General features: G+C 35.4%; 1 protein-coding gene across 1 annotated transcript in view; it reads left to right on the forward strand.

Moving 5' to 3' along the window:
* Window positions 1-1,830: 1,830 nt before the first annotated feature.
* Window positions 1,831-13,034, forward strand: part of Tango14 (transport and golgi organization 14) — a 40,321-nt gene continuing 29,117 nt past the window's right edge. The window contains exons 1-2 of the mRNA XM_090379560.1: window positions 1,831-2,245; window positions 9,281-9,409. Of these exons, the coding sequence (XP_090235686.1) occupies window positions 1,906-2,245; window positions 9,281-9,409 (469 nt within the window). The 5' untranslated portion in view covers window positions 1,831-1,905. The remainder of the gene's footprint in view (window positions 2,246-9,280; window positions 9,410-13,034) is intronic.

Genomic DNA, 13,034 nt, shown 5'->3' on the forward strand with positions numbered 1-13,034 from the left:
TAGCACAGTGGTATCGTCACCGTCCTCCCCACACCAGATGGAAAAGGCCCGGGTTCGAACGCGAGGAAATTTAATGGACTTTTTTTCGCTCCGTGGCTAAGTTATTCGGCCTCAGATGTAGATAGCACGGTCCCCCCCCCCCTCCAGAAACTGGGGTTTTTTCGTCCAGCAAAACAGACAAATCGACCAGAGAACACACGTAATCTACAGACACAATACATATGAAAGAAATTTCCGGGTTACCCTAATGTAATTGTTTTATTTGGTTTTTCGAGGCTGTGTCTGCATCTAAAGCAACATGAAGAGGGAGAAAAAAAAATCCTGTGGGGTAAAGTTAGAAAATGTGCCCTTTCAATTTCGATACTTTTTACAACGAACATAAAGCATTTAAATAGGTATTAAAGTATCCAGTATTTATAAAGGTTTTATTTGTCATAAAATCTGCCTCTCTCCCGTTTTATAAACTATATTTTTAAAACAAATTCCAGCTTCCGCTTCTAACCAACTCTTCCCTCAGTTTCTAGTTGTTCCTAAAACGAGACCTAGACATGAGGGATGGTATAATTTTTAATACGATAATGCACTACAGTACATGACCCAACCCATCTGGGAAGTGATTGAGCTTCCTCAATCGATAGCCTTATGATTTTTTTTTTTAGAAGACTAGAAAATGTGGAACTGATGTCCTTCCTTGATCTGGAAGGGCGTCAGCTCCAAAGGACAATGAAGTCATGTTGTTGTAATAGGATTTTGGGAGCATCGGCGACTAAGTCCTTATTGCTCCGTGCATTTTGTCTGTAAAATGCGTGTGTTCTGGAGTCGATTTTCTGATTGCTGGACGAAAACCCGACTGTCCGGGAGAAAAAAACCGTGCTACCCTCGCTTGAGACCGATTTACTCACCCACTGTTGTGAAAAACCCCATTAAAAATTCCTCACCTCATCGACGGCTCTAACTCAGGTCTTTTTCCATCCAGTGTGGGGAGGACGACGGTTCTAACCAACTGTGCTACCCACGAGGGCACGATGCAGTGAAACAATTGGCGTCAGGGGCTACAATATACCTGCTGATCCTACTCCGGCTACGTCATCACTCCATCCCTCCCGCTGGACAAGAACCGAATCCAGGCCGTTTCCACATGGTCATGGTGGGTCATGGCCACTCTGCTGGCCACAAAGAAGGCAAAAACTGAGTTACCGTTTGTTGAAAATTTTTATTCGAGTCTTCCATTTAGCCAAACAAGCAGACCAAATACAAAATAAAAGCAATAAAACAACAACATTACTATACAGAATAAAAAAAAAATGAGCAACAAATAATGAAAACAAAACAAAACACAGAAATCACAAATCATGAATCTAACGGTTATATTTTAATGGAAAAACAACAATAATACTCATCCATTAGATATTATTAATTTCTTTCATCATATATATTTAATCAATAAAATGAGTACCAAACTGCACTGCTTTCAATAAAGAGTACAGCTGATTATTATTTTGCTTAACGAATTTAGCAGGTATGCTTACATTGAGAAATTGAAACCTAATTTGAAACAGCAAAACATCAAGCGGAAGATTGAACTAGAAGGAAGTACGCATGCGCGGAATTATATGACGCAATTTCACTTCATATATAATAATAAATAAACAATGTAATATATTTTTTGTCAAAGAGTTTAATTTCATCCATAAAATACTGTTTTGTCATTATACTTAATTTTCAGTGCTTGTATATATATTTTTATATAACATTTATGTTTATTATGCTGCCCTATTTTAGTGTTGCTGCGGTCCTGTATCCATATTCACCACGCCGCTCTTTAAGAAGCAATGTCATATCTAAGGGCTTTAGTCTTTCTGTAGTAAGAGGCAGAGGTGTGTGTGTGTCGGCAATTTTTCAGCTATGCTTTATTTGATACTATTTCATCTACTTCATATATTGGTTACAGTGTGGGCACATTTTGTTTTTGCGTGGAGTAAAATAGTTGTATATGTTTCTCCTGTTTGGAAGAAGATAGCAATTTGTTTTGGCTCGCTTATACTTGGAACAGGTTATGATTCTCTTCGGACAGATTTAGTGCACTCCAAAAAAATTCTGAACGTCCAAAATTTCAAAAAACTGCCGGTGCATGTTGGTGTCATACTTATAGAAGAAAATGAAATTTCAATCCCCGATATCGCAAAATTAATCGTGTGGTGTTTATCTTTAGGCATTCCGCATATCAGTATATATGATCCAACAGGTAAGTTTTCTATAATCACTGAACTTATCGCATTTTATTTTCTCAACTGGTAAATCTTCAGTTTTGTAAATTGCAAATATCAGGGCACACTTAAATTCCATTTCGGATGTCTTTTTAGCTTTTAATTTATTTGTAATATGTGTTATGTTTTGAAGATTAATTTTTTTTCTGATATGTTATTTAGATACCATTATCAGTGCAACTTATAAATAACATTTAAGAGAGCTAACATTGAAGAGGATTTATAACTAACATTAAAGGAGGCAATTGGACAGTCCGTTTCTGATCTATATAATATTAAACTTGGGCAAAAATCTTAAATATCTAAACCAGCTTGCTGCATTACAACAGATGAATATATATATATATATATATAAGGCAGAATAAACACTAATATCCAAATAGTTTAGATAAATTCAGGATAGGACAGATTAATACCACCAGGAATATGTTGTATACAGCAATATGTTGTATACAGCAATTAATATTGAAGATAATTCAAGAAGACAATACCAAGATGGATTTATAGAAAACGCAAAGAATAAAGTAAGGTTAGTAAAAAAAAAAAAAAAAAATATATATATATATATATATATATATAAAGAGGAAAGAAGAGAATATAAATTAAAATATGTACACAAAACTTATCACAATTTACCTACAATCTAGGTGACTTCATCTGGGGCCAACCACCCAGACTGAAGGCAAAAAAACGACAAGGAGTTCTCTGTTTCTGTAATGATCAATATCTGCTAAGTTATACTCATTATATATATATATATATATGAATATGAATAATGGCTTAAAAATTTTATAATGCAATAATATAAAATAAGAAGATGAATAAATATTAAGCTATCATTAGAGGCAGCAAAGTGCACATCCTCCACATGATGCCCAGTACATAACAGATAATTCATATAAAAAATAATACATAAGCCAATAGCATGGCAAAACTGTAGAGCAAAAGTTAACATAAATTAAATCAACAAGGAGGGGAAAAGTATATTTCTTTTTCTGTCTATATAAGCTGGCTCAGCTTACATTATGTCGGTGGTGTAGCTCTGCTCTAGAGTGCTGTCTGTTCTATAGTTTATTTCTCCCTGCATAAGGACCACCGCTATGCAAATCCTCTGCATTTGGGGATCGATCGGAGGAGGAGAAAGGGGTGGTTTGGTCCTTCGATCTGTTCACCTTTGCGATGATTTGTCTAGCAATTGAAATGCAGTGATTCCATGACCATTATTGTCATGGTCCTCTATCGATATGGGGCATAATGGTCAGTCTATTATTTTGTTACTTTGTTTTCTTTTAGTAGTTCGCTTTAGGCCCTTTTTAGTGATATTTCACGTCTCTCGGAACTGGTACCTTATAAGAGGGTTACCGCTAAATTATTATATAATTGGCATTATTTTAAATTTAAATGGATTCATTATTATTAATTGAATTTAATTGAGCTCTAAATTATTTGGGGACCTGCAGCTACGGTTTCTGTCTTGTTACCTTTACTCTTCCCCTCCTTGTTGATTTAATTTACGTTAATTTTTATGTTAACTTTTGCTCTACAGTTTTGCTATGCTACTGGCTTATGTATTATTTTTTATATGAATTATCTGTTATATATATATATATATATATATATAATGAGTATAACTTAATCATTACAGAAACAGAGAACTCCTTGTGGTTTTTTGCCTTCAGTCTGGGTGGTTGGCCCCAGATGACTTGATCTAGATTGTGGGTCAATTGCGATACGTTTTGTGTATATATTTTATATTCTCTTCTAACCCTTTTATATATATATATTTTTTATTTTATTTTATTTTTTTTTACTAACCTTACTTTATCCCTTGCGTTTTCTATAAATCCATCTTGGTATTGTCTTCAATATTAATTGCTATATACAACATATTATATATATATTGTGTGTGAGATATTTTAAGTCTTAAAAATGATTAGTAATACTATCCTTCCTAAAAAGGAAGCTTTCGTGCTATCTAAGACATTCTGGACGGTTTTTTGCTCTAACCAGAAACCTCATTCTGTGCCATTTTCAACAGTTTTTTTTTCTTACAACACTATTTGACATTGCTTCAAAGGAGTTTGCAATATCAAAAGGTGAACATAAAACTGTTACACATTAGGCATCAGTTATAACAACTCTTTATGTTTAGTTGTTACCTTATTGTCATTTCTTGTTCTCTTTACACCTCACTAGGCTGATAAACTTGCAGGCAGTGCAGCCTTATCTAAGGAATCAATTTTGATTTGCTGTTTTATTTTGGGTAGTTTCAACGAACCTGCAAGAATTTTGAGGTTTGTGGTTTGAAGAAATGGCAAGTGTGACTTAGTATGTAAAAATAAACTTAGTTAATAACAGATGTTACTCTTGAAACTCTTAAGCCAGCTCATCTGCATTACTGTAAACTGGATGAGAAGTCCTTTTCTCAGTAGCTGTCTCTTCCTATTGTATGCAGTTCACAATAAAACTACAGCTCTATATAACGTAAACAACCACCATGTCAAGAAATCTCTAATATATGTACACACACACACACACACACACACACACACACACACACACACACACACACACACACACACACACACACACACACACAGACTCTTTATGTGTAATCACTGCCATTCAGTCTACTTAAGTGAGAGAAGACAGAGTGTGGTAATCAATGGACACTGCTCTTCGTGGACTAATGTTATTAGTGAGTCTCCCAGGGTTCAGTGTTGAGTCCATTGTTGTTTTCTGTATTTATTAATGATATTGATATGCCTTTACTAATGCTATATCAGGCTTAACATCTAAGTTTGCAGGTGATACGAAGATTGGCCAGATTGTTAATGACAGTACGCTACTGCAACAGGATCTAGAAAAGTTGAGCAGATGGGCTGAGAGGTGGCAACTGAAGTTTAACATTTACAGATGTAAAGTACTGCATATGGGAAGCAGTAACCCCAGAGTAATGTATCAACTGTGTGGTACTATACTGACAGTGGTAGAGAATGAAAAGGACCTGGGGGTAATTGTGCAGTCAGATATGAAGTTTTCTGAGCAGTGCAGATGGTCTGCAAAAGTAGCTCATGGTGTCTTGTCAATGATATATAGGAATTTTTTTAGCAGGGATAAGGAGGTGATTATCCCCTTGTACAAGGCAATGGTCAGGCCACACCTTCAGTACTGTATACAGGTCTGGAGGCCTCATTTTAAGGAGGATGTAGAGCTGCCGGAATGAGTACAGAGAAGGGCAGCAAGATTAGTCGATGGAACAAAGGGTTGCTCTTACGAAGAAAGGCTTAAGTTTTGCAAATTATAGTGCCTGTAGACTAGGCACCTGCAAGGTGATCTCGAGTTGTATAAGGCCTTGAATGGTTTGAGCATGCTCAATGCTGATGGGATTCTTCCTCTTGCTCAGAATAATCACCTGAGAGGGCATAAATTCAAATTAAGGAAAGACAGCTGTAGGATAGATGTGTGGAAGTTTGCCTTTAGCCAGCGGGTGATTGACTGCTGGAACAAACTTCCAGCAGTCAATTTAAGCTATCAACTTCTACACAAGTGTAGAAGTTGATAACTTAAATAGATTCACGGCAGAACTAGATAAATATTTGGAGCTAGTGGATGGGTGAAATGAGAAGGGTGTGTGTTTTTTTTTTTTTTTTGACTGATGCTGTATAATCTTGCTTTCTTGCGTCATGTGCCTTTGCTAATGCTAACTTTAATGCAAAGAATTACAATAAAAAAAAAGTTTTATATCTATTATGAATCTTTACGTTATGTATTAATTAGTTGTATTGAACAAAACTAGAACCAATTGCTGTAAAATATTGTAGGATTCATATTTAAAAAAAATTTTTTCTTTTTAAAACATGGGTTATGATATATATATACAGACACACTCTACAGGGTACCTAACCTTTTCTGGCATACATACATATGTACATGTGTCAGCCCTGAGAAATATGTTCTCAAGGTTGTTTCAAGTAATGCTTCAAAGTACAATACATATTCTTTCAGTAAGTGCTGCCATCTCTTATCTGTATGGCTGATTCTGTATAAGCTTGCTTTCTTGCATCATATGTCTTTACTAATGCTAATGCTACTTTTTACTAAAGAGATAAAATCTATTATGTCACTCTGAAACAGCCAACCAGAAGGTTACCTTCTGCTGGTTCCCCGGTCATGTTAGTATCCCAGGGATCCAAGTAATGAACGATGAATATGAACTGCTAAACAACCCGACACTGAATATTTCTGTCAACTGAAAGTGCCGTACACTTACTACAAATCCATTATTAAAGCAACATGCAGGAAAGAATGGTCTTAACTCTGGCAAACTAAAATCAATAATAAACTGCTGCAAAAAAAAAAAAAAAAAAAAAGAGCCAAAACTGTGGGCATCTAGTTTCAGGAGAAGCAGGCAAGAAGTGATTCTGACAAGACTCCACATTGGTCATTCCCATCCAACTCATCTGTATTTGCTTATAGGAGAGAATACTCCTCAGCATTTCTTTTTCCAGTTACAACTAACAATAACAAACATTCTTATTGAATGTCCCCAACAATTGATTATCCAAAACTCCAGGCTTACCTTCCTTATCCAACTTGCAGGAACCCTTAACTTTATCACGTATTCTTGGCAGTGATGCAAATTTCGAAGAATTGCTTACTATTTGAAATGCATAAATTTGTATAATTGTCTCTGAACATAATAACATGTAGAATTAGTCATAAGTAAATCATGAACAGGCACAATATAGGCCACGAGGCCCTTATGCCAAAATCCCCCCCCCCTCCAAAATACAACAACAGCAAGCCCTTTTAACCCACAAATTGTACCTTTCTTCATCAACTTCCAAGGCAAGGAGCAATGAGATTTCAGATGTGTGAATGATTTCCTTTCCCATTTCTCAATGAAGTTCTACACACGCACACTATGGAATCACAGGGATAAAACATAGGAGAATACAAAATTTGTTTCTCTTCACCCTCTGTTTTGATTTCTCTGCAGCATGTATACTGTAATGGATTTGTAGACTTTTTAAATTCATTTTTGAAGATGATTTGTGTTAGAAATTTTCACCCTGTAAACTTTTGACTTTATATATCCCCCCCCCCCCAAAGTGAAATCTAATGGGTTGAAATATGGTGATCTGTGACTCCTCCACTGCTTTCCTTTTGCCAGTCTACTGTTCTGAAAATGTTCGATCTAGCCAGTGACAAACTGAGAGCATGTAGTGTGGCAGTTTACAGCCACACTACGTGGCTGTAAACTATTCTGGTTTCTTTCCAAGGATATAAAGCTCTGGCATCAAATTTATCCCCATCATTTTTAAATAACTTTTAATATTCTGATATGCCATACCACACAATTATTTTCTGGGCTCCTTGCTCTTTGCTTCAAAGAACAACTGAGTTTTCCCTCAACCAGTATATGTTGACTTCTCCATTTACTCAAAAATTTGCTTCATCCATGTACTACATAAAAAAAAAATTCACATTGTTCAATGTCATTATGAAACCATTCACACATTTCTCATCACTGATTGGGATTATTTTCTGTGAGGTGTGCAGTTTGAGTGAAATTTTTCATTCTTCAGAATGTTATGGATGGTAATTGTAGGTATTTGCAGCTCCTAGCCGTACACTTCTGTGACTTTTTTAGGACTAGTATAAAATTCTGCTATTATGGTTCAATAAGTTTTTTTCAGAAGTTCTAGGATGACTGGTACAGAAGTCATCTGCTGTGGAGTCAAGTTTCTTTAAACTTGTTAAGTAAATTTTCCAGTTGCATTACATGTTAATGGATTTCGGCTGATCTTCAGAACACTGGTACACCTGAGTGACTGCATTGCAGGCATGGCCAAAGAATGGAGTGATTATCCAGTCAAGTTCTGTGATTAACTGATTACTGGGTATGCGTAATTTACCTCAATTTTCTGATTGAAAATTTGCTTCTGATTTGGTTATTGTTACTCTGTGTTCATGGTTTGCAAAAGGATGAATGTAAGACTGTAACTGAATGGTGTATGAATGGAATACAAGTGTTTTCAGTGTTGATGCTTGATGAAGTGTACCAGCTGGTATGTGAGGACTGATGAGGTGAGTTTTTTTTTTTTTTTTTGTTTCAAGTTGTTTCTTGATGATGATTTGATTTTTTTTGCAGGAATTGTATAAGTTGTAAGTATCAGGTTTTCTTTATATTAGCGGGGGTGTGTGGACAGCAACCACCACAAAATCAGGGGCCTGGGGGCTGCTGCTCCCAGAAAAAAAAAGCATTTCTATTGACATGTAGCTCATTGTTAATGCATGTAAAATCATCTAGGAATGTACAGGTGAGAAGAATCAGTGGTTGTATGTGGTGTTCATTTTTGTTAGTTGTTTAAAAAAAAATGCCGTTTTTGCTGGTTCTTTTTCTCCATTTCGGCTCCAACATATTGTGATGTCACATTACATCCCCCCAGTAATGTGCAGGTGAGGAGGAGAGAGGAAAGCAGTGAGGAGGTGCCTTCACCGGCCTATCACTGCCTTCCTCTCTTTGTCACTGAAGTATGGGGTTGTACCCATGTTCTGGAGTATAACCTGGATTTATTTCAGACTGACATTCATTGCATTTATCTGCGCCACACTTCTGGGGAACTGATGTCATGTTCATACAAAAGAGTCTGTACACTACCATAAAGTTAACATCATACTTTATGGATACTCTGAAATATAATGGAATTAATTTATGCTTAATCTTAATTAATTTTAACTAACTTTCTCGTTTCAAACTCCTCTCTTAATTTATTCCATTTTTCATTTAAATTATACCATATGATTTGTTTTTTTGCGGTTTAGTTCATCACCTCTTTCAATAATGCACTCAGTTGATTAAACATTAAAAGGTTTTAAACTAATATTGAAAGTTGCATTAAAGAAAGTTTCGTGTATAGGCATTTAAACTACTTATCATTATAAATTATGCTTTCTTTTACATTAATAACTAAACATTGTTTATTATCATTTTTTTTTTTTTTTAGGCACAGTGGCAAGCAAACAAAATGAACTATATGAACAGGCATTGAGTTACAAAAAAAAGCACCTCAGTAGTGAAAGTTCCAAGCATAAAGTGACATTTATTAGCCACAGATTTGAGATTAAAGAGCCAAGTGTGTATTTGTTTTTTGTTTTTTTTTTAAATTAGATAGTGTTTATAGAGGTCTGTTCAAGAATATTAATTAATCTTAGCACTTAGTTATATTGATATACAATATGATTTATTCTATTTCTAACTATCAAGCACATTCATAAAATGGTAATCATTAATTATGTAGTTATTTGTTTATAACTTTCAGAAGAAAATCTTTTATGACAAGAGGCTGATAAAAACAAGCTATGAGCAAAGGTGGAAATACAAACTAGAATAGGTGCTGTATTACTTTTTTTTTTTTTTTTTTATTAACCTGAGTGCATCTGAAACTCCATGGTATAGTTGGCAAATTTGTGTCTGCTATATCAAGGGTCTAGGTAGGTGCCAAATGTGCAGTGTAATGGCCATATACAGTCCAGATAACATTTTAAAATTTTGAAGTGTCTCTATAATGTAATTGTATTAATACCTATATATATATATATATATATATATATATTTATAATTATTGATAAAAAAGTAAAGAGAGAAAGTTAAAACGACAATAACTGTAACTAATATGTGAATAATATTTATGAGTCAATGCAGTTGCAAGCAATCATGCAATACACCCATAATGTCTATAATATTAAGGGTAATGTAAAGAACCATTAGAATAAGCAAATCAATCCAATAATAATACCATCAGGGACCTAAGAAAACGCAAAAAAAAAAAAAAAAAATTATCGCTTTTTACCGACAATCTAGATGACTTCAACTGGGGCCAACCACCCAGAATGAAGACAAAAAACGACAAGAGGTTCTCTGTTTCTGTGGTGATCAATATATGCTAAGTAATTTAAATCTAAACCAAATATAAACCAGTATAGGCCGAATGTAAATCGAATATAAATAAATCGAAAGATGATAATAAAAGTTAAGAAAATTTAGAAATATTAGAATCAAAGGTAAGAAATATAAGTAAAATATAAAAGTAAGCATATATTAATCATCGTTGACCCGACAGAGAACGTAATTTAATGATTAAAATAAGATTAAATATATAATACATACTACATATTGACCGTATCTAGGACATAATGTAATAGTCGTCAAAATAATATGTGGTGCCCCCTATGTGATGGATACGGTAAAAATAAATAATTAAATTAACGCATAGAGAAACATGCAGATAGTAAGAAGAAAAACTAAAGGAGTAGGAATAATAGAACCTGAACTCCACAAAGGCGAAAAATAGTAGTATAGATAAGAAATAGTTTCTCCTACGTCCTCGGATTGCCCTAATAATTTCGGAGAAATAAAAATAAAGAGTGTAGGACAGTTTAAAGACATTACAAGATATAAGTTGTGGCTCGGGTATGCCCGGGATCGCAAACCCGTTCCTATAGTAGGACCCTGATATATATATTTATATATATATATAAAGGAGAATACGTTACATTTTATAAAATTATTATATATTGTGTATCAATAGGCTGAGTTGCATATTATGGTATAGCATAAAAAAATCCAGAATAACTTGGAGGAAAACCCTTGTCTGTTCCACCCAAGATCGTCACACTATAGCTTCAATCGAAGAGGTTTTTAATAATTTCTCCTGTCCTCAACAGAATTCAAACCCATTCATTTCTCACATGAGCCATTTGAACTCTATATGCAAGACACATTGTAGCCTAAGTTGTTCTCTGAATGCAGTGTTTCAGACAGTCTGAGTCTGGGAGAATTTATTGAGGATAGAAGTTTAGCGATGTCTTTTGTTTTGTTTTTTTAATTTCTGATACTCTAAAAATAAGTCTATTACTCAAACTGTAAAAGTTCTCTTACCCCAACACATTTAACATTTTTTGTGGCGCCTCCATAGCCAGGTGGGAAGGAGCAGCAGTGCGTAGCACACGCTTCTTGATTAGACCGGGGTTCGAGCCCGTCACCACAAAATATGGAGGATGCGGAAAGGTCAAGGAATGACCACTGCATATCCCAGAGCAATATGGCCTTAGTTGCTAATGCTCCTAAAAACCAAATAACAAACAAACAAACAAACAAACATTTTTTGTTTAGATGAGCAGCTCCCAAACCACTGAGATCTGCAGACCCACATATATATATATATATATATATATATATATATATATATCTGCAGGTCTCATAATCTGCCTTTGCCAGTTAGGCTGGCAAAGGCAGATTATGAGAAATCGCTGGCAAAGAGTGGGGATAAGGAATTCTTCACATATATAAATGCAAAGAAGGGAAGGACAAATCAGATCGGACCCTTGTGTAATGGACATGGGACAGTATTAGATACCCCCAGCTGAAGTTGAAGATGAACTCAACAATTATTTTGCTTTGATATTTACAGAAGAAAAACTCTTTATGTCAAAGATAAACTATGGGAGTGAAGTAGAAAAATATCTAATTAATGATATCGAAATTTCACATGATTATTTAATGAAAAAACTTTTGAGCCTACAGGCCAGTAAGACTCCTGGGGTTGATTGCATATACCCTATAATCTTAAGGGAGGCAGCAAGTGAGTGCATTGAACCATTGAGGCTAATTATGAGTGCATCACTGGACTCAGGAGTGATTCCGCTGAATTGGAAAAGTGCCAGTGTATCTCCAATACATAAGGGCAGTTCAAAGAGTAAAGCGGGAAATTACTGGCTAGTCAGTATAACTTCAGTAGCAAGAAAAATCATGGAGGTAATGATCAAGGGTGGAATTCAGGATCATTTAGTTAGAAATGGAATTCCAAAGGATACTCAGTAAGGTTTTGTAAAGGGAAAATCATGTTTAACTAATCTGGTTAGCTATTTTGACAGGGTCACTCAAGAGCTGGATTTAGAGAATAATTTTGACGTTTAGTAGTAGTAGTGGCATATCAAGAAAGCAAGTGTATGAGCTTATACAGCATCAGCCAAAAAAAAAAAAAATCACACCATTCCCTCCAAATGCCTGTCCAGTTCCTCCTTAAATTTATTTAACTTATCAACTTCCACAACGACAGATGCAAGTTTGTTCCAGCAATTAACTACCCGCTGGCTAAAGGAAAATTTCCACACATCTATTCTACATCTTTCTTTTCTTAATTTGAATTTATGCCCCCTTAGGTTCGTAATCTGAACAAGTGGAAGGATCCCATCAGAATTCAGCGTGTTCAACCCATTCAAGGCCTTATACACCTCAATCAGATCACCGCGCAGGTGCCTAGTCTCCAGCCACTGCAATTTGCAGAACTTGATCCTCTCTTGGTAAGAGGATCCCTTCATTCACCTCACCAATCTTGTTGCCCTTCTCTGTACACACTCAAGCAAATCTTCATCCTTCCTAAAATGAGGCCTCTAGACCTGTACGTAGTACTCAAGGCGTGGCCTGACCATTGCCTTATACAGAGGGACAATCACCTCCTTTTCCCTGCTAGCAAAATTCCTATATATCATTGACAAAACCCCATGACCTGCCCTGGCAGCCTGTCTGCATTGCTCAGAAAACTTCATATCTGACTGCACAATTACTTCCAGGTCTTTTTCATTTTCTGCCACCTTAAGTGTAGTACCACACAGTTGGTACATTTCTCTGGGGTTACTTCGGCCCATATGCAGTACTTTGCATTTGTCAAGGTTAAACTACAGTTACCACTTCTTAGC

This window comes from Mastigoproctus giganteus, chromosome 8 (genome assembly GCF_048544385.1).
Source record: "Mastigoproctus giganteus isolate SK-2022 chromosome 8, ASM4854438v1, whole genome shotgun sequence".
Lineage (NCBI taxonomy): Eukaryota > Metazoa > Arthropoda > Arachnida > Uropygi > Thelyphonidae > Mastigoproctus > Mastigoproctus giganteus.